We start from the raw sequence: 25,876 nt of genomic DNA, 5'->3' as shown, positions 1-25,876 counted from the left end.
GTCAAGAAACCAGAAAGATACCCAGGAAGCTACAGGTTGGAGTTGACAGAATTATCACCATGTTATGAAACATTTTTCAAAAGAAACCTTGGTGTAATAAAAGTGTTATATTTAGTTTAGGTCCATCTAACAAAGTGAGAGGAATAGACCTGTTGCACCAGCAAGTATGTCTTCTTTTCTTCTCTTCCCACCATAGTGTGCAGTCAGTCACTGCCTAGCATCCTTTTTCATCAGATTATCGTCACTTCACACGGAGTTAAAAGAATGCTTTGGAACATTCATGAGCACAAGCTTGTCTCTGTGGCTCATTAAAGCAGCCATGCTTTTTTCCAAGTTTCTAAATAACTCTAAGCATATATGGTATTAACAGTATGGCTGACATTGTACGGCTGTTTTAATGAGTCCATTCATTAAAGTTGTTTGATTTTCATGCTTGCTTAGTAGCTTGAAAGAAAATGTGGCTGCCTTAATGACTAAACAAACAAAAGCAGTTCTTCCAAAATATCTATTACTTACCTATTTCCTTCCCCGCCCTTCCTAATAATTATTCTTAGGGTGGAAAAATATCATGAAGGGAGCTTTTATAAGAGTTTTTTTGATGATCCAGAGTTATTGTATAACCTGTAAATTCTTACAAATATGCCACACTGTAATGGCCAGCTAACAAGCCTTGGAAATGGATCTTGCCATATAAAGTGCCTTATGAATAATACTTCATTATTTGACCATTAGACCATAGCAGAACACAAAATATAATATAATATAATATAATATAATATAATATAGTAGTGTAGTGTAGTGTAGTGTAGTGTAGTGTAATAAATATAATATAATATAATATAATGTAATATAATAAATATAATATAATATAATATAATATAATATAATATAATATAATATAATATAATATAATATAATATAATATAATATAATATAATATAATATAATATAATAACCACTAACTAGAAAATATGGCAAAATACATAAGTAAAAGAAAGTACAAATCTGAATTTCTCTGTCACCCTGACAATTTACCCCATGGATTCTGATCTAAGCTGTTTTCAACTGTACTGTTTTGTTCAGATAAAAGGTTTTATTGAAATGTGCCCTCCCAGAAGGCTGTAGTGCCTGTTATCTTGCCACTTATGGCACATGCAGCTTCAGGCAGGGTCATCTGAAAACAAGAATGCAAAGTACACAGGTAGCTCTTGGAAATTCGTTACTGCTCTGTAATATCTGGCTACAATGGTCAACCTGAATCCTTCTCCAATGGAGGCCCAGGGATTGAAGAACTGAATGCATGAACTCAGTGGTGGGTTTCAAAATTTTTGAGAACCTCTTCTGTAAGTGTGGCCTGCTTTGTGGGAGTGGCTTGCCGACCATGTGACCGGGTGGGAATGGCTTGCCAGTCATGTGATTGGGTGGGCATGGCCAACTTGTAAAATGTGGTGAAACTCACTTAACAACGCTCTTGCTTAGCAACCAAAATGTTGGCTCAGAAACTCTGGCATTTCTGTCAAGTTACAAGCTGTCAAGTTACAAGACCCTTGCACCCCTAACCCTTTAGAAAAAAAACCCAGAGGTGTGCAAACTTGATAGCTTTAAGACTTGTGGATTTCAACTCCCAGGATTTCTCCTCTCGCTCTTCATCTTGATGATGTGGGGATGGACGGGGGGAGGGAGCTGGAATCGGTTCTAAACGGCACAGTAGATTTGTGGAATCTCTTCTCTAGAAGAGGTTAGAACTGGCAGGAACCCACCCCTGCATGAACTGCATACAGAAACTTTGGTAGACAAATGGTGCTAAGAAGAAGAGAACATGGGAAGTCCTCTGTCTGGCCAAGACCTGGGATAGAGAAGCCAAATGTGCAGAAAACAGTGGGCACGCTTGAGTCAGGATAGCTACATGTCAGGTGGTGTATTGCTTTACAGGACTTTGATCCTCCAAGGTGGCATCTGAAGCATCAGCATTTTATGGTAGAGCTCAACAAAAGATGGAATATTTCACAGGATGCACAAATACACGGAAAGGAGCAGTCTTTGTCCCCTTGAGAAAATATAGCATGTGCCGGGAAAATGGATATTCAGTTTACACTTAAACATTTCTCCAGAAGATATTTTTACTAAACACTTCTAACTAGGAAATAGCTCATGTTTAGACTTAGAGTTCTACTTTTTGACTCATCTACTTTCCAGAAATTTTGATCTCTACAACTGCCTCTCAGAAGACGAGAGTATGTGAAACAAAACAAATGTTACCAAGAATTCATACTGTGCAGCCCCACATTTTGCCTTTTGACTCCTGTGCAAATGTTAATCTCACCCAATTTCAGTGACATTGCATTCAAGGAAAACCTTGAACATTTGCCCAAAACAAGTCAAGCAGACACAGTTTGAGCTCAGAAATGTTGATCTTGCATAAGCTTCCTTTCCTCCTTTTCACTGAAAACAGCTTCTTGGCCTTGTGGCTCATTTGCCACTGCCGTGCCTGAAGAAAGGAGGTGCTTTCCTCTGGCTGTCTCTTAAAGCAAACGACAGGATAACATCCTTTCCACTTTCTTCAACTTTATACATTAATCAGATCTAACATGAAACAGAGAAAACATACTCATTGAAGACCAAATCTGGAGCGAAATAAAGCATCCGAGAATTCACATTGGTGAAGGACCTCCATCCCATGGCAAAAATCATCAAGCCCATCCAGGAGTACTGAATGATGGCCATCTGGTCATCTACATGCAGGTTGCGGAACCCTGGGAAGAAAAGTCAGAAAAGTTGAGTCAGATGGAGGCAAAGCTCTTCCTTCAGGTCAACGAGCAGTTGGGTTGTTAGCTTGGGCTCCAGGCTGCGAGGCCAACTCCTTAGAGCAATGATGCCCAATGTGGGGGCCCCGCCCAACAGGGGGACAATTTGATTTTTAATGGGGGCAATTTGAACCTTGTTTAAACCAAGTTAATGGCCCTTTAGGCTTCCTCCACATGAGCAGCGTTCACTTTTTAAGTAAAATATTAATTATATAATATATAAGAATTATAAAAGGGACGTAGTGCTCAGTGGCCAAGATTTAGAACTTGTCGATCAGAAAGGTCAGCAGTTCAGCGGTTCGAATCCCTAGCGCCACGTAACGGAGTGAGCTCCTGTTACTTGCCCCAGCTTCTGCCAACCTAGCAGTTCAAAAGCATGTAAAAATGCAAATAGAAAAATAGGAACCACCTTTGGTAGGGGAAAGTAACAGCATTCTGTGCACCTTTGGCATTTAGTCATGCCAGCCACATGACCACAGAGATGTCTTCGGACAGCACTGGCTCTTCGGCTTTGAAATGGAGATGAACAACACCCCCTAGAGTCAGGAACAACTAGCATGCATGTGCAGGGGAATCTTTGCCTTAAGAATTATATGTCATTGGGGGGGGCATCAGGATTTTAGAAGCCCCCCCAACGATGCAACAGAAGCCCTCCTCTAAACTATTGCACCCTGTGACATTTTAAATCTGGCAGCTAGAAGTGAGGGAAGGTAAAGTCATACACAAAACATTTTCTTACAGAAGGTTTGTCTGTTGTTATAACAGAACAAGCTATTTTTCTCTTTATACTCCAGGGATCACAAAAAAGGACTTCTAATTAGGGATGAAATTAGAAAGAAAATAAAGGCTCACACCATGAACTATTTGGATTCCGAGTTGCATGCAGTCTGGACTGTATAACTCCATGTGAGGAGAGGGGCATTAAGTCAAAGATCTGCCAAGATGCCTTGCTAAAACCCAGAATATTCTCAAGCAGAATTATCAGGAAGTTCATGTAATTTGATGCCACGTAGTATAGGTCACACTTCAGCCCCCCAAACAGATTGTATTTTAAAATTACATTTTAACCTCACTGGTGTTTTCCTCTTCACTCTAGAAGCATCTCTTAAGCCTTTGCAATTATTAAAATATACTGTGTTGCCTAAGGTATTTAATCCATAATTATATTTGCTGCACTTAAAACTTCACATCAGTTAGATTTTCAGACTTTTCAACACTTTTGTTGCTCATTGCTAACATGAGTGCATGTTTCATTCACTTTCTTGGCATTTAGAAGGTGGCGAAAGTGCTGAAATGAATGATCGCAGAGAAAGAGAAAATTTGAACATTACAAAGCTGGAAACTATTTACGTCTTATTCTTCCTTTCTACATCTTTCCAAGGTGATTTACAATATACACTGGGTGCACAATTATTAGGCAAGTGAGTATTTTGACCATATCATCATATTCCAGGACTGCAACCTACCTGGAGTGCCCAGAAGTACAAGGTGTTCAGTGCTCAGAGACATGGCCAAGATAAAGAAGGCTGAAACCTGACTACCACTGAACAAGACACATAAATTGAAATACCGTATATACTCGAGTATAGGCCGACCCGAATATAAGCCGAGGCACCTAATTTTACCACAAAAAACTGGAAAAGTTATTGACTCGAGTATAAGCCTAGGGTGGGAAATGCAGCAGCTACCGATAAATTTCAAAAATAAAAATAGATACCAATAATGCCATTGCCCATTGAATAACATATACAGCCTGCCTGTGCCCATTAAATATACAGTAGCCATTGTAAAAATTTGCTCTGCATAACAAATTATTATCACACAATACCGGTGTATTCAATGAAATACTTCACTCACCTCATGATGCTGATGTCCCGCTGTGATGATGATGTCCCGCCTCCTATGACACACGGCACAGTGATTCCTATCATTGGATCACTGTACCAGAGGAGGTAGGACATCGCTATGTGGCTGCTTGCCATAACAAGGAGGAGGTGGGACATCGTTGCAGAGCGGCAGGAGGGGGAGGAAGGGGAATCGTAAGATAGCCCTGCATTACATTAGAACGTGAGGAGGGGGGATGGTGCGGTGCACGCTGCGCGGCAAACTGACACAGAGGGAGGGGAAACTCAGGGGCGCTGGGCCATTCACGAGCGTCACCCAGCGGCATGGCCCCGCCCCTTTTTCTCCTCCATTTCAGGCAAATTTTTCACTGACTTGAGTATAAGCCGAGGCGGCTTTTTTCATCTCAAAAAGTGGGCTGAAAAACTAGGCTTATACTTGAGTATATACAGTAGCAAGACTGGCCAAGATGCATCTGAAGACAGATTTTCCCCCAAAAGTTTTATGAACTGATGAGATGAGAATGACTCTTGAAGGATCAGATTTGAAGGCTTTGATTTCTCTGCCCTGACTAGACCTTTGCAATTCTTCCAATTCTGCTCCTATGAATATTTTATTTCGTATTATAAATAGACATTGATCTGCCAGCCCCTGTTCTGTTATTTCTGATTCTGGATGATGTTCTTTCTAGAACTGGTGTATTGATTTCAAATATCCTCTTCTTGTTGGACTTGATCTGTAATAACAGATCGTTATTTCTTTGATTTCACTGTATATTTGTGACAGGCAAAACACCTTTCCTTCCAGGAGTTCTCCAGCTGCTGGCCCTGAGTGTTACTCACCCAACACGCCTGAGGCCTGTAGCCCATTTTGGACCATACGTCCAGGAACTCCAACATCTAGCATGGACCTTGTTAACCTGGTTGACATCCGAGCCGGTATGGCTTTCTGAAATTAATGTCTCATCATAATTTTTATAGTAGAGACACTCTTTGTCTGGCTCCTCTGATGAGACCTGGCAGTATGGTTGAACCTCTGGCATAGCTACCATGTCAAGGTAGCACCTCATTGGTTATTGTTGTTATTTTGGGCAATCCAAAATATAGTTTTCCTTTTACTGATTACTGGAACATTATTTATTATTAACACCACCAATATTAAATTGAGTTTGCTCAGATGCTGAAATACACCACGTAAGGCTAAGTGGAGAGAGCGGAAGGGAAGAGGGGAGAGGAAAGGAGGGGAAGAGAGGGGACAGGAGAGAGGGAAACAGAGGTGAGGAAAAGAGTAGGAGTGATAGAAGGAGTGGAAAGAGGCAAGAGGGGAAGGAGAGAGGAAGGGGAAGTAGAAAAGATGAGGGATGGTAGAGAGAAGGAAGAAGGTAGGGAGGAGGAGAGGGGGAGAGGAGGTAGTGCTGCTGTGGAATAGGGCATAATATGGTGTATGGAAAGCAGAAGAGCAAATGAGAGTTGTTGTGGGTAGACAGTGAGAGGAATTGATATAATACTTGATAATACATAATAGTGTTTTTTTAAGATGTAATGGTATACTTGTGGATACTTATATGAAAATAAAAATAAAAAACCTTAAAAAATAGATTTCCTTGGTGACAGATGCTCCACTACCACCGCATAGCTTATTGTCTTATGCTTTGTTGGTTTGTTATTTTCTAAAACAGGAAAGGTACCGACTTCTCCCTGTGAACCAACAACCATAAATTTCAATGCAGAAAATTGTGTGATGTGGACGTTCTGAATTTTGTGATAGAGAATTATCAAGAGTTTTAGGTCCTCGGGGATCAATTAAGAAGATTCTTTTCTAGAATCTTTTCTTGGCATTATTTCTTCAGCATCAATTTCTATTCTTGGAAAACAGGCTTTTGACAGCATAGAGTAGCTAACATTAACATAGAATTTAGATCGTTTAAACCATTCATAATCTGTGATCTGTACACAAATAAGAGTTTGTGATGTTCTTTAACATCATCTAAGTAAGTTCCAAACAGAGGCAAGAATTGCAGGATCTTAAGGTTTCTCTCTTACAGATTACATTACAACGTATTTGGAGACGGAATTCATGCTATCTGTGGTAAATAAAAGCCAACAAGTTTAACATCTTCAAAAACTACTAGCATTACAGTTTCAGCTCTGAAGTTACCAATCATAAATAACAAGCATGAAAGTTAAGCAGACTTAAGAGCTTGTGGTTTGCGTAAAGCTGAAATTACAATTTTGGATATCACTGAATTTGCAGGAAGCCTGCCTAATAGCTATCAGCTAAATGGCATCTTGAGATACCTATCACACTAATGCTGCATCAGTGGAAAGCACCCTTAATAAGTCCTTGGCATCAAGCACATTTTACCTGCTTTTCCACTGGTATCTCAGTTCATAATTTCCTATTTCACTTGAATTCTATTAATACTAATTATAAAAAAAACCTTTGCTAATATTTTTAGAAAGGCCAGCCTCTTGCCTCCAATAATCTGGCTCATCATTTTACCAGCCTCGGAAGGACGGATGGCTGAGTCAACCTTGAACTGCTGAGAATTGCACTACTGGCAGTTGACAGAGTCAGCCTACACTGCATTCTAACCACTGTGCCACCATGGCTCTTTTTCTAAATAGCTGTTAAACAATGTTCACACGATAGCAGCCTTGCAATATTTGAGAGGCTGCCACAGAGAGGAGGGAGGTCAAGCTATTTTCCAAGGCACCTGAAGGCCAGATAATGGATGGAAACTGAACAAGGAGAAATTCAACCTGGAAATAAGGAGAAATTTTCTAACAGTGAGAACAATCAACCAATGGAACAGCTTGCCCTCAGAAGTTGTGGGAGCTTCATCACTTGAGACTTTCAAGAAGAGATTGGACTGCCATCTGTCAAAAATGGTGTAAGGTCTCTTTTTTGAGTGGTGGGTTGTTCTAGATGACCTATAAGATCCCTTCCAACTCTGTTAATCTGTTTGGAACTGATATTCTTCACTCTGGGCAGAACCAGGAATGGCTAGTCTGGAGAAGAGGAGGACCAGGGGAGACATGAGAGCAGTCTTTCAATAGTTGAGGGGCTTCCCCAGGAGGAGGAGATTAAGCTATTTTCCAAAGAACCTGAAGGTCAGACAAGGAACAATGGATGGAAACTGACCAAGGAGAGATTCAACTTAGAAACAAGGAGGAACTTTCTGACAGTGAGAACATTCAACCCATGGAACAGGAGTTGACCTCAGAAGTTGTGGGAGCTTCATCACTTGAGAATTTCAAGAAGAGATTGGGCTGCGATTTGTCAGAAATGGTGTAGGGTCTCCTGCTTGAGCGGTGGGTTGGACTAGATGACCTATAAGGTACCTTCCAACTCTGCTAATCTGTTAGTCCATCAACTGCCTCCAATGTGCATTGGAGCCCCAGGCCAAGAGGCAGAGCCACGTCTGGTTGGCTGTGTACCGGTTTCCATTTCAGGTGGAGAGAGAAGAGCTCTTCAGGCATGTACATTTAAGTTTTAATATAATATTCCAAACCTTACATAAAAAAGAAGAAAATGCACTATTAATTTCAATTCTGTTCTCTAGCCAACAGACAAGCTGTTATCTCTCACATGGGATGAAGTCACATCTGATTTTTAAAAGCTGGAACCTGCATTTTCTGAGGCTGAAACCAAGTCACCCTCCATCTGTCTCAAGGCACAAGGCCTTGACTCTCATCTTTCTCCAGGAAGAAGAGTTTATGGTCTGGGTAGTTTTCTGGGAGGGTTTGGAAATTGGGAACTGGATGTCTCTGCAAGCGCTTTGCTTGCAAAACATGTCTCCCATGGGATTCGCCCAAGGTTGAATGCAAAATATTCCGTTTAGGAGGTGCAAAGGTTGTACTTCAGATAGAATACAGACATGTGGGAGGAGAAAAGGAGAAATGAATATGAATGTAAGAATTGGAATGGGTCTTTAGACACAGAGTCCAAAATCATGCCCAGTGCAAATGGTCATCCAGCCTTTTTTTTAAAGATGTCCCAAGAAAGGGAGTCAGACATTTCCCTCCAATGGTGAGATTCAAATAATTTAACAACCGGTTCTCTGCCCTAATGATTTCTTCCAACAACCAGTTCACCCAACTGCTCAGAAAGTTAACAACCGGTCCTCCCAAAGTGGTGCGAACTGGCTGAATCCCACCACTGTCTGTTCCACTAGTGAACGGCTCTTCACATTAAGATAAGTTTGCTGATGTTCAGCTGACCTCTACTTCCTTTTCCTTGCTTGAAGTTGTTTTCTTACTATCCAACAAAATGAATTGTAATGTGGAGAAAAGCAAAGTTTTGCATGTAGGTAGGAAAAATTAAAGATACAAGTACAGATCAGGCAAAACCTGGCTCAAAAACAGTAAGAGTGAGAGGGACCTTGGAGTCCGAGTGGATGATCACTTGAATATGAGCCAGCCATGTGCAGCAGCAGCCAAAAAAGCTAATACAATCCTGGTTTGTATAAACAGAGGCATAGACTCAAGTTTATGTGATTTATAAAGCCCCTAGTAAAACCACAACTGGAATACTGCAACCAATTTTGGTTACCATACTACAAAAAAGATATTGAGACCTTGGAAAAAGTTCAGAGAAGAGCAACTAAGATGATCAAAGGCCTGGTGATGAAAACATAAGAACAGGATTTGGATTTGGCTAGTCTAAAGAAAAAGAGAATTAGAGGTGACATGATAGCAGTATTCCAGTATTTGAGGGGCTTCTACAAAGAAGAGGGGGTCAAATTATTCTACAAAGCACCGGAGGGCAGGACAAGAAACAATGGTTAGAAACTAATCAAAAAGAAAAGCAGTCTGGAATTAAGGGGAAACTTCCTAACAGTGAGGACAATTAACCAGTGGAACAGCTTGCCTCCAGAAATCATGGGTATTCCATCACTGGAGGTTTTTAAGAAGAAACTAGATAGCCACTTATCTGAAAGGTTCTCCTGCTTCAGCAGAACTAGAAGACCTCCAAGGTCCCTTCCAGCTCTACTCTATTCTGAGATTCTTGTTTCTGGTCCTGATTTCTGGAACAACTTGAGACAAATCTACCTCTTTATAAAAATGATGAGTAAGGCCAAACCTTTGTTTATTCGCCTCTCTGAATGCCGCTTCAGCATCTTTGCCAGAATCATCCAGCTGTACTTCATTCACAGAGTTTTAGAAAGTTTCCCTCCAAGTTGTTCACACTTGTACCTTCCCATTCTGAGATGTCAACCTGCACCTTCGTTTACTTCTTGTTTCTCCACTCCCACTAACTCTTGAACTTACTTCCAGCATCAGATTAAGCCCAAATAAACCACTCTGTCAAATGTAATCAGAAAGGACTCAACCAGCCCGAGATCGGCTGTTGTTGAAAAAGTTAACAGCACGCATTAACATGACAGATTTTAAAGACAATTCACAAAGCAGTCTTACTGATCGGAAAGCAAAAGGATGATTTTTTTTGTCAAAATGTCCAGTTTTTAGTCTGCCAATGTGGTTGTGATGATGTTATAAAAGGGAAGAGAAAAAAGGCAGGTCCCTGCTGAGTTTGCCTACAGGCAGGAAATAGGTGTGAAGAGAACAGTTCAAAATCCCAGAGTCACAGAGATCCATGGTTACACAATTCTTCCCTTCACACTCTAACTCTCTCTTTCCTTTCAGTGAGAAATTTATTGAGGCCTCCTCATAGGAAGGAGTAGATCTTGTCCCTTCTGCAGCCTACCCCAAGCCCGGAACTCCCTGTGTCTCTGGCTGCCTCCGAGCCAGCTGAGGTTGAGCCTCAAACTCTCCTGCTAGGGCAGCCAAGGAAGCTTCCATCTGCCAGCACGGAGGGTCCCCACAGGCAGCTAATTCCTCCAGTCTTGCCTTGCAGGAGGGCTTCGAAGGAAGCTGTGCTTCCACTGCATGCCTTTGGCTACTTGCCAATTGATAAATCAGAACAAAATATCCATTTAACAATAACGACTGTGGTTGCAAAGAGGCTGACAGGCGTGCAGCCATCTTTTCTTTTGGATCTTTGGCCTGCCACACTTTCTATTATTCTGCTATGCATTTTTTATTGTGGGAAAATGGGAGGAGGGATTGTATGGAGTTAGATGATATGTAGCCAAAAAAAGATTCTTTCTAGAAAGCCAAGGTCATCCTTTGTCTCTGCACCTCTGCACCTGATGTGAATTGGATGGGTGGAACTGCCGGCACGACAGTGGGAGATTGGACCATGGGATGGATTGGGGAGGGGTTGGGCAAGATCTTGAACTTTCAACTAGGTGGGGAAAACCAGGAACCTTTCTGATTTGGGTTTTCCTAGATGTGCCAACATGGCTCTCTTAATAAATTGGAACTTTGAGCAATACTTTGCCTTGGACTCTGGTTTACTTTTGGATGCTATTTGGAAACCTGGCATTGGCTATAACTCTCCTGGTGCTACCTGTGAGGAAGATATCAATTCGTCTCCATTATTTCAGCCTAAAGGGGCCTTAAGGCAACAGGCAGAAAAGCAACATCACATTTAAAGGCCAAAAAATGCAAGGCAAGTGTAGTATGAAATAGCACAGAATTAAAAGAGGAGAAAAATAGCAGTTAAAGGGGGACTCCAAATAACTTCCATTCCCCACCCTTGAGGGTTCATCTAGATTGGGGAAGAGAAGACAAGTATCAATTCCTAAAGTTGCCATAGTGAGAGAAGAGGGGGAACGCATTCCACACATACTTTTGGCTAAAGTTGTATCTCAGATTACTGCAGCAGACTTGGGAGAGGTGCACCTCATTGGGGAATGTGATTTATGACACAAACTAAGGGGAGGGAAGGAACTGGGGTAAAGTTCAGCTATAACTCAAACAAAACTCAGATCTGACTACAAAAAGGCCTTGCCTAATGATGCTCCTAATAAATGATTTATATTGAAACTTGGCTCGATACTCATGAATCAATTAGGGCATTTTTAGGAAACCTGACAGCAAGACACTAACACAAGATATATGCCAGCTCTGCCATCTTTGCTATGCATTGCTAAGCTTGCTGGCATTTTGCTAAAGAAATAGCAAAAAAGTTGACGCAAGAGAAGAGTTGGAGAAAGTGTGTTTCATAGATGAATTCTCAGAAACTCAGCCTCACAACTGAACAGGGGTGGCAAGACTTTGCAAAGGTGACTTTTTGTGGCATTCTGGCTGCGCCACATTGCCTCATTCTGATCCAGGTGCCTTGACATTTTCTGCGGAGACATTCTTGAACGGTGTTCTTGTTTGTTCCGGTGCACCACAATCACATGCGGATTCTTGGAGTATGAAGTATCTCCACAATGGTCTAACCCAGGGGTCGGCAAACTTATACACTCAAAGAGCCACAAAAGTCCTAACTGGAAGACCCCCATTCAATTCTAGAAGTCTGGTTTCCTCACTATAGAGTCTCCTCCTAGCGCAGCATCCTTTTTCCTCTACCTGTCCTAACCAAAAGTCCTATCAGTTATGGAGCTGACTGGAAAATCTGCCCCTTGCTATAGAGTCCTCTCCTAGTGTGCCCTGCCCCCCCAACCAGAAGCTCCTCTCAACATTGTGGTGCCGACTGGCAACAGAGAGCTGCAGCAGAGGGATGAAAGAGCCACATGCGGTTCTAGAGAGCTGGCTGGAGAATTCTAGGAGTTGAAGTCCACAAGTCTTAAAGTTGCCAAGTTTGGGGACGCATGTGCTAGACACAGGAAAGTCAAACACTCAAACTCCAGGATGCTTCATTCTAAATTAGGCCACAGGTTTTAATGAACATTTACCACATGAGTACTTCAAAATGAGAAGGAATTAATAATCAGGCAGTACTTTTAAAAAGCTCTATTTTAACAGAGATAAGAACCACCAGCAAGTTATGGGATTGCTAATAAGACATCGGTCTTGGGAGTCATGGTGACATGACACCTACAATCTCAAATAGGAGTGACGTTCTCATTATCCTTATTCACAATTTCAGGAATAGGGTCTAAAAAATACTATTTAGCTAAAGTAAAAATGACACTTTGAGAAAAACCAGCGGTTTGGGAATGTAAGACGGACAGAATGAACATCTTCCATGCAAAGTTATCCTTTCACAATGGGTGGCAATTCTTCATCTTTATAACAGTTTAAACAATTTGGTTCTAGTCACTTCCTTTGGAGAGCTGAAGGCACAAGGAGAAAGAGCTTAATAGACACCCTGTTTTGAGTGTGGATGTGTTGTGGCTTGCCAGTGCCCAGCAGAGCTGGCAGTAGAGTGAGGAGGTTGTGGAGGAACATGGGCCAGTCCTAGAGTCTGGGGAAGGCTCAGACAAGGGCTCTGCATCAGAGGCAGAGAAGGGGTCAGGGCCATCTGGTAGTTATGTGCTGCCTCCGAAGCCTAACATCAGTGAGGCAGTAGAACTGTGGGAGTCTGTTTCCAGTGCGTGCATGCACAGAGCTGCCAGAAGGCAAGAACAATTAAGAAAACAGGGTTGACTTGGGAATAAGGTTTGGAGATGTTTGGCCCCTCCCATAAGACATAAAAGAGGAGCGAATGGGGCATGAGCTTTTGCAGAAAGCAATTAGTTCATCTGGTCGGTTCAAGCTTTGAAAAGTTCTGTTTCACTCTGTGCTAAGTTTGGCCCTGCTCTGCATTTGACAATTAGGTCTCTGGCAGCATTCCAAAGGAGATAAGGTGGGTGTTTATCAACATTCCCCTGAAAGATTGCGGCAACTCAAACAGACATCTATCAGAACTTTCACAGACTGTCTGTGAATCATTATAGGCTGTGAATGACCATAGGTCACAGCCATATAAATAAAAGAGGGTTTGGGGGACTAAGATTGTGATTTATGCTTTCTCAGGAAGTCTGGGTCAGAACAAGATGGTGAAGCAGGTATGTTTACGAGTCCCCCCCCTCTATTTTACTTCCCCTCTTTTATATTACTGATATGACATATGGCTGAATAATTAAAACAGTATTAGAAGTTTTGAGGTGCAGCAGCAATGGCTGCCCTCCTGGACTTGCTGGTTCTACCTTGGTTAGAATTGAATTGCTCTAGTACACATTTCTTCATTAATTGGTGGGATAGGTTTTCGTTCATAAACCACAGTTATGCCCATCAAATTCTGTAAAATAGGAATTAATAGAATTAAATCTTTCATTAGATTATTAAGTCCCAAATGTTTCAATGCAGTTGTATCCAAGTCAAAAATTAAATTTTTCTCCATTTGCCTGGATGAACTGACAATTTCTTTATTCATGTAAATCAGAAAGGAAAGCCCAGAGTGTTGTCTGATCACTCCTGTTTCTTTTCAATAAAGAAGGATCATATAATGTATGGCTCAAAAGGCATCTTAAATCCTGCTTGTATTACTGGAGCGCACTCCTCATGGGGCTGCCCTCAAAGAATCTTTGCAAGCTTCACCTGGTGCCAAATGCAATAGGGGGAGCCATCATGGGTGCTGGTTATTTGCCACATGTCACACCTCTGCTCCTCAGGCCACACAGGCTGCTTTTGGATACAATGCAAGATGTTGGTGTTATCTTTCAAGCCTTTCCTGGCTTGGGGCCAGGCTACCTATGGGGCCATCTCCCTCCAGCAGCATCTCCCCATCCTGTTCGATCCAGCAGGATATGCTCTGGGTCCAATCTCCTATTGGCTGGTAGGACCAAGTGGAACCTTTTTTATTGTAACGTCTGATGCCTGGGCATTAGATTTTCCCCTGATTTAGAAAGACACCTTTTGATCCACCTCTGCTTCAGCAGGCGACCTATAGCAAATCCTCACAATAGATTCCTTTTCATTTCCTTCTCTTCAACGTCACCCAGATGCCTTCAACTTGAATTCCATAATTGGGGACATGGTTTTCTTTATAGGCACATGACATCTTGCCCTGAAAACTATTCCCCTTGGTTTCAGTTGGGTCTCTTTGCTTCGAACAAGTCATAGCCTTCCATTCTACTCCAACATCTCAACAAGCTTTTACCATACCTACCCATCCTACTTGTCCCATTTGCTTCCCTACATGAAGCTCTCTAATTCCTCTGTTTTGTGTGCAGATGTGGACTTGGTGATTGATCTTGCACATGGGGAGGGTTACTGCCTCCCTGCTGTCATTTGCTGAAGATTTCTAAGTAAGTTTTCTATTTCATTGCCTCTGCCATTATTATCTGCAGCTACGGTTCCAATGCCCAGCATTCCTCTACTGACGTCTGGGCTGCTGCCTCCTTTCAATTTATTTTAAAATCTTTCCTAAACCCTGCAAGACTTTTGCTAGAGATATTTTCCCTTCCCTTATGGGTTGTAGCACGTTCTTGTCACTCTTATACTGGTGACGGAGGCCAGGGTTTATGACTTCAGATCTTTCTCAATGGACATTCCTTGCCTGTTTTTTTCCTTCCCTGCTTGTTAAGGATGAGTAGGGAGGATTAGTACTTCTCCAGCTGGTCAACTTGCCTGCTTTTACAGGCTTTTACAGTAGCTTGTAATATTCTGAAGTGTTCTTGCCTTCTAGCAATATTGTTTAACTGGCTCAGAACACACATGAATCAGCCAATATCCATCTGATGAGTTTGGATCATCTTTTCTCTGTATCAGAGGTGGGTTCCTACCAGTTCGGCCTGGTTTGGCTGAACTGGTAGTGGTATGCCGGAACTGGGTCGCAGAACCGGCAGTGACCCTGGCTGGACACGCCTCCGAACTGGTTTCCTGGTTGTCGCCATTGGCATCTTTTAAAAAATTTCTGCACATGTGCAGAGCAATTTCCATTGAACTGTGCATGTGCACGCACATGAGTGAACTGGCAGTAACGCCAGCCAGAACCCACCCCTGCTCCGTATCCATGTTCATCCGGAAGGGAGTTGCTTCTTGTGCTCTTCTGTTTCTCGTGTCAGTAAATTTCTCGCCGGTATCACTTTACCTCCTCGGTGGAAAGCAGGGTTTTGTTGGTGGATGAAGCACTGGAAGTTCTTTCCATTGTATTTGGAGAAACTGCTATAAAAGACACCCTCTCAGCTGGTTGGAGCTGTTTTTCCACATTCAGCTGGTTGGCTCCCATGATGCAGGCTTTCTCCTACCGTGTTTCACCAAAAATACATGTCCTGAAACTAAGGTCATGCCACATTTTTCGGATGGGCAAAAATATAAGCCCCCCTGAAAATAAGCCCCCTGGACAATCCCCCCCGGCTATGCAGAGCACCACTTGCCAACCTAGCGGTATCCCGAAGGGGCCAAGCTGTGCGAATGAGGTGGGGGGCAAAGGCGTTCGTGTTGCTTGGCACCTTCGGGATACTGCTAGGCCAGTCAGCGGCGCTGTGCCCAGCTGGTGAGGGGAGTTGCCAGGCGGATGCTCTCTTGCAAGCAGGATCCCGAAGAGCCGGACACAGCCTCAGGGTCGAACGGCTGTGTTGTGCCGTCGCAGTAGCTACAAAGCAGGCATGAAATGACCACACTCATGAGCAACTGCCCGGCAACTCCCCTTTCCAGCCGGGCACAGCACCATTCACTGACCTATGGGTATTGCCAAGTCGCAGGAGTGCTGTTCATGGCTCAGTGCCTTCGGAATGCCCCTAGATCAGTGAATGGGGCTCTGCATGGCTGGAGAGGGGGGTTGCGTGAGCAGCTTTTCCGCTCCCCGCTCACATGACTCCCAGGGTTACGATGCCCTTGCCTAACTCTCCCTTCAGAGCCAGGGCATCTCCACTGCTGCTGCTGCCCGCCACATGGCTTTTTCTGCGACTTCCAAAGCATAGAGATAGGATGCCGAGTCTTCTGGCAGTTGCCGCTCTGGGAGTATGCTTTAGGATTGTGGGTTGGCTGCCGGCAGAGCGTACTCCCAGAGCGTACAAAAACTACCAAAAACAAATCCTTTTAATTACATTAATTTTCATTTCAGCAGATATTTGGAGGCTTAATAATCAAGGAAGGTGGTAGAATTTCTTTCTTTTATGAATACAACTTGCTTAAGCATGCACACAGAGAAAGGTACCTGTTTCCCTGAAAATAAGACCTCCCCGGATAATAAGCCCAATCGGGCTTTTGAGTGCATGTGCTAAAATAAGCCCTTTCTCAAAAATAATGCAACACAGCAGCAGCCATGAGGTGACAACACTCGCAGCTTCCTGCACCTCAAAAATAATAAGACCTCCCAAACAATAAGGCCAAGCACTTATTTTAGTGGTCAAAAGAAAATAAGGCCATGTCTTATTTTCGGGGAAACATGGTATATGTACAAATTGAACATTGATGGAAAAGTGAGATTAATGAAACTGATAACTCCTATGCAGCTTTCATGAAAATTAGCAGAAATTAGAATTGGCAGAACTTTATGAGAAGGACTGAGGTGACATTGAAAAAGGAAGCAGATGCCTCTTTCATCATACAAATTAATGAGTTATAATAGGGTTTAAAAGTTTCTGAACATGTTTGAATTTTCAATATTCTTGCGTGAACATTAAATCATAATCTGTTCTTCACACAATGCCTCAAACCCAGAGAAAGAGAACCCAATTAAAGAAATTAATCAGACCCAGAACACTCCTTCACTTATTTATTCAGAAAAATGACCCTAAGCTGCATATATGTGTGTAGTGAAAGTATGTAAACTTCTAGGCTTCCTTTGAAGGGGAAATTAGAGTCAGGAGGTTTTGTGGAAGAAGCAATGGGCTAAAATTTCTTTGAGCTGATCAGCAGTTATCAGAAATGTTTAGCTGCAGGCCTTGCTGCCTAGCGAGGGCGGTGGGGGGGGGGGCAGACCAGTTACTGAAAGCAAAGATAGAGATCAGTGGTGGGATTCAAAATTCTCCACTACCAGTTCAGCTTGATGGGTGTGGCTTGGTTGGCATAACAGGGGAAGATTACTGAAAAATCCCCATTTCCTCCCAATCAGCTGGGACTCAGAAGGCAGAGAATAGATGGGGGCATGGCCAGCCAGAGGTGGTATTTGCCGATTCTCCGAACTACTCAAAATGTTCACTACTGGTTCTCCAGAACTGGTCAGAACCTGCTGAATACCACCTCTGATAGAGACATACTTTTGCCACACCTAAATGATCGCTTTGGATCATTTTCCTTGATCAATCAGTGAATGTTTTCGACTCATTTGTTTAATTTGGTTTTCTTTATCTAGTCTTGGTACTTGCATGGAGAACAAAACACATTTAGATCCCATTTATGCAGAAATGTTGAAAATTTGAAAGGTTCACAAACTTTAAGCACCATTGTATTTGGTGCTTAAATTTTGATTTTCAACTTCCTAGTTATGCCTTCTTAGTGCACTTTTGTCCAGTTTTCTTCATGAATCCCAAGCAATAATATAAAGAGGTGCCTGGAGGCCCAGGTTGCCCAGGGAGGAGGAGGAGGAGGAGGCCCACTCTGTGACAGTTCAAACTTCTCTTCAAAGCCCTAAAGCTCAGGCTCTAAAGCAGTGGTGGGATTCAAAATTTTTTACTACCAGTTCTGTGGGAATAGCCTGGTGACAGGAGTGGGTTCTGGCTGCTGCCGGTTTGCTCAGAGATGTGCTGTGCGTGTGCACGCTCTTGATGTGCACTATGCACACATGAACAGTACTAAAAACATACTTCTGCGCATGTACAGAAGCAAAAAAGAAGATGGTGATCCTTACGACGATGCCGAGAGAACTGGTTCGGAGGAGGGGCAGGAAGAGTTACTACCTACTTGTCCGAACCAGTCCGAACTAGTAGGAACCTACCTCTGCTTGGTTAGCGTGGTGTGGCTTGGTGGACATGGTGTGGCTTGGTGGGCATGGTGTGGTTGGTGGGTGTGGTGTGGCTTGGTGGGCATGGCAGGGGAAGGATACTGCAAAATCCCCCTTTCCTCCCGATCAGCCGGGACTCGAGACAGAGAATAGATGAGGGCAGAGCCAGTCAGAGATGGCATTTACCGGTTCTCCAAACCACTCAAAATTTCCACTAGCAATTCTCCAGAACCGGTAAGAACTTTCTGAATACCACCTCTGTTCTAAAGGAAAAAACACTTTTTGGAATGCAAAACCTTTTTTGGGGGGTGGAATTTTGAGGGCAATAAAAATGCTCAGCAGATCACAAAATGTCTCATCCCCAATGGTCCTTTTAGGTGAAACAATCTCTGCCTCCTGCCCCAAGGTCTGCTCTGCAGAGTGCTTTGTCCTCTTGTCTTTCCCAGGCCCTGGCATGCCCCCCCCCTTTCCCTAGGAATCCCTGGGAGATGCGGCTTAATAGCTAATGTTTACTTTAGCAGCAGCCCAGGTTTCCAAATGCTGAACCCAGGTGGGTCAGGGAGTTTGAAGGGAGAAGGCCTGTGAGGTCCCCATTACCTTAGCGCCTTAATATTCAAGGCATTTCAGAGCAAGAGTCCTGGCTGATGCGAGGGGTTTTGTGTGGTCTCTGGGTCCTTTAAGCTTCCTGGGACAGGGTCACCTTGTGCACTTTATGTGACACAAACTCTTTCAGGGGCCTCGTTTGAGTCTTTTGGACAAAGACTGGGATAGAATTATCAGCTGCCCCTATTAAATTTTGATTGGCTTGCATGTGGTGCATAAAGAAAAGGCCATTTGGGAAAGAATCAGAAGGCTGAAGCTTTCACGGAGCTGTCTGAACTATATTTTCTCAGGGAGCATCTTGTCCTGCAAGGTCCTTCAATGTTTTGAAAAACTGGATTCTTTCATTTGTTCTATGGAACGTGTGGCATTGGGTTTTTTTCTTCTTCTGCTTTTCTTTTACACTGATGGATTTCTTATGTATGATTTCCCTCTCCAACTTGCTTTTTATGCATTGTTTTGACAGCAGATAATGGAAGAAAACAACCAAATTTAATTTCAAAGAATACGCACGATAATGGAAGAAGGAACTCTGTGTAATATTTGAACGTGAACCTTTTTCCTATTTTGCATTAGAAACTGAAGTTGAGCACAAATCAATCAATCAAATCGAAGCCTCCAATAATACCTGAGCAAGAAACCCTGTGCAGCAAAGAAGACTTTAGTAAAGCTGCACCTTCTCTGGCCAGAGAGAGGGAGGTAACTACTCCAAGGAGTCCAGAAACAACAAGGCAGACAAAGCCCAGCCTGGCAGAAGGGACTTCTTAGCACAACCCTGGCAAAGGGAGGCTTGTAGGGCTGCTCTCGGGGTGACAATCCTTTTAGGCGCAAGGACACATTTTGATTTTTGAGAGCCTTTATATTTTTACTTTCAAATGCCAAGAGGACCTATGTGAAGCCAAGAAATATCAATAGCCAATTGATCCCTTGGCCCTTTCTTTGCATTTAAAAATGTTAAGTTTTAAGCAGTGGCTCAGTGGCTAAGACTCTGAGCTTGTCGATCAGAAAGGTTGGCAGTTGGACGGTTCAAATCCCTAGCACTGCGTAATGGAGTGAGCTCCCATTACTTGTCCCAGCTTATGCCAACCTAGCAGTTCGAAAGCACGTAAAAATGCAAGTAGAAAAATAGGAACCACCTTTGGTGGGAAGGTAACAGCGTTCCGTGCACTTTTAGCATTTAGTCATGCCAGCCACATGACCACGGAGACATCTTCGGACAGTGCTGGCTCTTTGGCTTTGAAATGGAGATGAGCACTGTCCCCTAGAGTTGGGAATGACTAGCACATATGTGCAAGGGGAACCTTTAGCTTAATGTCAGCAGGAGCCTGATGGATACCAAGGAATGTATCCATGCCATGTACCCTCAATCAAATTTCCTTGAGATAAATGCAATCCCTCAGGGACCATTCCATGAAGATTTTGTGGCAATAACAAAGCAGGGAATTGGACTAGAAGACCTCCAAGGTCCCTTCAAACCTTATTATTCTACATTCTATGTTAGCTATACCCTTCTTCCACAAAGTTTTTTCAATCTCCAGTCTAGCCTTCAGGTCTAAGAGGTCCCCTCTCTGAGTGCCTCCATCACCTGAGACCCTCCCCTTGACTTTACATCTTCAGATCTTGACAGGGCTGGATGGGGGTACACAAAAATGCTTCTTACCTGGCAAGGCTTTGGCCCATTTCACCACATGGACCAGGTGCCTCTCTCCAAGTTCATTCAAACTGGTGAGAAGGGAGCCAAAGGAGTCGGGCTGGTTATTGTCATGCCCTGCGCAAACCACGCCGGGCTCAATTGCTTCCAGGACATTGAGGAAGATAGGCTGGCATTCCAGGCCATCGATGTGCGCTAGGGGCATCTTCGTGGCTTGCTCCTCAGTGGGGCTCGATGGTCCTGCTGTCTCTCCTTCTTCTTGCAACTTCAGGTTGCCCAATTTCTTTAACTTGCGGGCTGAAAGGGGGAAAAAAAGGTTTCTAAGAAAACTTTCCATGACTGGTTGACAGTTTATATCAGGGGTGTCCAAACTTGGGAAAAGTTCCCAAACTTGAAGACCTCTGATTTAAATGGAGAGATAGCAGAGGAAGGGATTATAAGAGAGTAAATTATGCTGGCTGGGGAATTCTGGGAGTTGAAATTCACAAGTCTTAAAGTTCCCAAGTTTGAAGACCTCTGATCTAAATGGAGAGATAGCAGAGGAAGGGATTACAAGAGAATAAATTATGCTGGCTGGGGAATTCTGGGAGTTGAAGCCCACAAGTCTTAAAGTTCCAAGTTTGGACATCCCTGGTTTATATGATGAGTGGGCATATCATCAAAGGAAAAAAATTATGGAAGTTTCTTTCATATAACTGAACCTTATGAACCTGCTGCTACATGGGGTGGGGAGTGGGGAGATACTAGAGCCACCAGAACGCCAATGGGGGGGGGTCCCTGATTCCTTTGGCCAGCCCAGGTGGAGAGGTAGCAGTGCAGAATTGTCATGCAGCTGTCAGACCTGCAGCCATCTTTTCTTTTGGATCGTTGGCCTGCCACATTTCTAATATCCTATTATGCATTTTCTATTGTGGGAAAATGGGTGGGGGGAATTGTAAGGAGTGAGATGCGATGTAGCCATAACAAAATTCTCAAGGTCATCCTTTGTCTCTGCCCCTCTGCCCCTCACCAGAACTGGATGGGTGGAATTGCCAGCATGGCAGTGGGAGATTGGACCATGTAGTGGATTTGTGGGTGTGGGGGCAAGATCTTGGACTTTCAACTAGGTGGGGAAACCTGGGAAGCTTTCAGATTCGGGGTTTCCCAGATGTGCCAACATAGCTCTCTTAATAAATTGGAATTTTGAGCAATACTTTGCCTTGGACTCTGATTTACTTTTGGATACTATTTGGAACCCTGACATTAACCTGAATCTGAAATCCCATTCACCCAGGCAGTAGTGTAAACATAATGCGAAGAAATAAGAAATAACTTCGTAAGATTTTCACTACCTCAGCCAGATTTTGCACGAGAACACTGAGAGTCCAATCTTCTCATGCAAGGTTTCACAGTGCAGGCTTGCACACATTTATAAGGAATATTTTTAGCATTTACAAAAACTAATGTGCTAGGATTTGAGCAAACCATTTAGCAATAGCAATAGCAGTAGACTTATATACCGCTTCATAGGCCTTTCAGGCCTCTCTAAGCGGTTTACAGAGAGTCAGCATATTGCCCCCAACAATCTGGGTCCTCATTTTACCCACCTCGGAAGGATGGAAGGCTGAGTCAACCCTGAGCCGGTGAGATTTGAACCGCTGACCTGCTGATCTAGCAGTAGCCTGCAGTGCTGCATTTAACCATTGTGCCACCTTGGCTCTATGATTTGGGAATCATAGACATCATGATGGTGGTGGCTGCCCCTAAAATGAGTGTGCTTCCTCCTGTTGTTTTTGCCGCAGTCGGTGTGACAAGATGGAATTAAGTTCCTCTGAATGCTTCTCGAAATTCAGTACTGACTGCTGATGTTCACCATTACAATTATATGGAATTTTCCCCAATGCCCAGAGCAGCAATATAGCCTGAATCTACGACTGCAGGAGTGGAACAGGGAATTTTCCATCATTATGCTTCTACATTTCTAAACAACTAGAGTTCTGACCACCGTTCTTGCAAACAAAAGAGCATATTTTATACATTTTTGATCTGATCCTACAAGACTAGATATGCTCTCTACAAAGTAAAGGGTGGGCATTTTTAATGTGGCTGGGGTCTCTATCAGTGATGGGATTCAAAAAAAATACTGCTGGTTCTGTGGGTGTGGCTTGGTGGGCGTGGTAAGGGAAGGATACTGCAAAATCCCCATTTCCTCCCAATCAGCTGGAACTCAGGAGGCAGAGAAGAGATGGGGGCGGGGCCAGTCAGAGGTGGCATTTAGCGGTTCTCTGAACTACTCAAAATTTCCACTACCGGTTCTCCAGAACTAGTCAGAACCTACTGAATACTACCTCTGTTCTCTATGCTCAAGGGCAAAATGAAGCAATAATCGTAGATGAGCTACCCTGCCCCAAAATCTTGTCAGATCTCTTAGGAGAATCCTCATTAATTTTGGCAGCCTAATCATTTCTAAAAATTAAATGATGTAGTTTTAAAAGGTTAATTTGGGGACTCCATGGAAGCCACTTGGAGGCTGTGAATTCTGTTGCTGCTCCCTATCACAATGGAAACCACCAAGACTGGGCAAAAAGAGAAGCTGAACTATTGTAGCAGCACAGAGGGGGCAGAAGTGAAATTCAATTTTTTTTTACTACCAGTTCTGTGGGCGTGGCTTGGTGGGTGTGGCAGAGGAAGGATACTATAAAATCTCCATTCCCACCCAAACTCTAGGGCCAGCCAGAGGTAGTATTTGCCGGTTCTCAGAACTACTCAAAACCTCTGCTACTGATTCTCCAGAACCTGTCAAAATCTGTTGAATTTCATCCCTGAGAGGGGGGCTCGTTCCCCTTCTCCCCCCTCCCAACGTTCCCTATCTCCACCCAGTACAGATCAGCTCTCCACAGTTTATACAAAAGTCAAGTAATAGTTCCTAATATTCAAATGGGATCAAGAGGTAACAGATACATTATTCCTGCCTTTGAGTGTGACAATCTGCTCTTTTCAAAACTAAGCACTCTTTCTCTTTGGAGGTTGACTTTCTGGTTGCGTCTTGGATAATCTTTGCTGCCTTTCTCCAATCTGTCTGAATTGTTCTACTTTTCACTGGTCATTGTCAGGCCTGCAGCCATATTTTCTTTTGGATCTTTGGCCTGCCACACTTTCTATTATTCTACTAGGCAGTTTCTATTGTGGGAAAGTGGGAGGGAGGATTATACAGAGTTAGATGATATGTAGCCATAACAGAATTCTTTCTAGAAACCCAAGGTCATCCTTTGTCTTTGCACTTCTGCACCAGACCCGAACTAGATGGGTGGAACTTTCAGCATGGCAGTGGAAGATTGGACCATGTGATGGACTTGTGGGTGTGGGGGCAAGATCTTGAACTTTCCACTGGGTGGGGAAAACTGGGAAGCTTTCAGATTCAGGTTTTCCCAGAGGTGTCAACATGGCTCTTTTAATAAACTGGAGCTTTGAGCAATACTTTTCCTTGGACTCTGGTTTACGATTGGATGTTATTTGGATCCCTGGCAGTCATATTGCTTTTGCAATTATGCAATTTATTGATTTTTCTGCTAATATTCAGTTTAAAGTTGCTTTTTAAAAAGAGGGAAAAAAGAGCCATATCTCCCTAGACAACCAGGATGTTTTCTCCTGACTTTAGGTGTTGTCTTCTGTTTTGCCATTTTGATGAATTGCTTGCTGCTGAATTGTTTGCGTTTCCTTTAAGGCTGCTGACTGCTGTAGGACCCAAATAGGGACTGTAGAACTGGCTGTAGGTCAAGCCAAGCTCCACTGCATTTCAGGGGTTCTGAAAGGGCCCTAAAATTCTTCACTCCCTAAATTATAGGTGGGGAACAATGGCCCCTTTATGACTTGTAGCTGGTTCAGAAATTCTGGGAGTTGAAGTCCACAAGTCTCAAAAGGGCCATCGTTCCCCCTCCCCTGCCCTAAATGACAAACGAACTTGTCTGGCCCATAAACAATGCTAATGATTTTACTTGTGCTGGTGGCACAAAATAAACACATCACCTTTCATAATTAAACATCTCCAGCAAACAAACCTAATGACAGAACCTTGTGGTTTTTTAAAAAAAACAAATAAAAACTTTCCATTATAATTCAACATGTAAACAATACATTTTCAAAGGAAGGAATGAGCTTGCCTAGTTTTGCACAATTCCTGAAGCTCAGGTTTCCGCGCCCAGTTCTCAGTCCATTATTCTGGGTGGACTTTCCCTCTTCATCGCAGAAACAATGGCAGGCCTCAACTGGGTCAGGCCAAGGAGGGAGCTAGGACTGCCATTCCCGCTTGGCAGGTGCGTTTTACAGGCTCAACCACAGCTTGTCAAGACTTGTTCTGGGTTCTGTTTAGACAAGGATTGTTGGCTTGTCCCTGTGACCCAGGAAACGGGGCAGCCATTTGAAAAAACCTGCCCTACAGAATTAAGAAAAAGACCGACGTTCTTTCTCCATCCCTGTAGTAATTGTGCTGGTTAAATCCAGCTGGAAGCAGTGGCGCTATATATCTACCTATCAGGTGCCAACCCTGCACCTTGCCCGAGCTCAGCGACTCAACAGCTTGCTGAGTCCTGAATGTTCTGCAGGGCCAAAGAACTGCTCTGCCAGGGAGATTTAAGCCGATCCAAGCAACCTTCAGACCTTGGCATCACATTACACAGATATGAATAAAACCCCAGGAAGTCGGTGATTATGCCTTTTCTAATTCTCCGAAATGGACTGTTTGTAACCTTTATTTATTTATTTTCCACTCCTGGGTGTTTGCTTTAATCGTTGGCTTGCGCACAAACATAAAAGTCTACCGAGCCAGATTTTGTCATTCTGGGCCATAAAATGCTTTTATATCTCCCTGAAACTCTTACCGCCTCCTTTTCAAAAGGCAGCTTGGAAGAAAAATAAAATAATGAATTGGAAATAATGGAGAAGAGATAGAGAAAAAATCCCGATGGCTTCACTTCAGCAAGAGGAGCATAAAACTGTATCTGTTGTCCTGGAGGATCTGGCTCCCTACATTAAATGATACTTATCTGAAACTTCCTCTGGCTGTAATTTTAAAAAATAAGCCTCCCAACATAAAAATGTCAAATCAAAGAGCATCTCAATAAATCCATTCAAAAGCTGATCTTTAATTATAGGCTTTGGATGATCTACAGTAAGAGCAATTAAGGAAGGTTCGTCTGCAGAAATGGGAACAGGCCAATAAAAAATAAAAGTGAGTAACCTTTGAAAAACAAGAGTAAAATGCAGCGTGACATCCGCGACATTATTTATGCAGGTTGGGATGGTGACAAGGAGATGGCTGAACATGATCTGACTG

General features: G+C 43.1%; 1 protein-coding gene across 1 annotated transcript in view; it reads right to left on the bottom strand.

Moving 5' to 3' along the window:
• Positions 1 to 25,876, bottom strand: part of AR (androgen receptor) — a 183,714-nt gene that overhangs the window by 10,941 nt on the left and 146,897 nt on the right. Inside the window, exons 4-5 of the mRNA XM_087727754.1 lie at positions 20,575 to 20,862; positions 2,609 to 2,753 (exon numbers count right to left, since the gene is read on the bottom strand). Of these exons, the coding sequence (XP_087583880.1) occupies positions 2,609 to 2,753; positions 20,575 to 20,862 (433 nt within the window). The remainder of the gene's footprint in view (positions 1 to 2,608; positions 2,754 to 20,574; positions 20,863 to 25,876) is intronic.

Source organism: Thamnophis sirtalis, unplaced genomic scaffold, assembly GCF_051295495.1.
Source record: "Thamnophis sirtalis isolate CommonGarterSnake01/CBP01778 unplaced genomic scaffold, rThaSir2_p1.2 scaffold_13, whole genome shotgun sequence".
Classification (NCBI taxonomy): domain Eukaryota; kingdom Metazoa; phylum Chordata; class Lepidosauria; order Squamata; family Natricidae; genus Thamnophis; species Thamnophis sirtalis.
The sequence above is the reverse complement of the archived record's forward strand: the minus strand, read 5'-3'. Positions and strand labels throughout refer to the sequence as shown.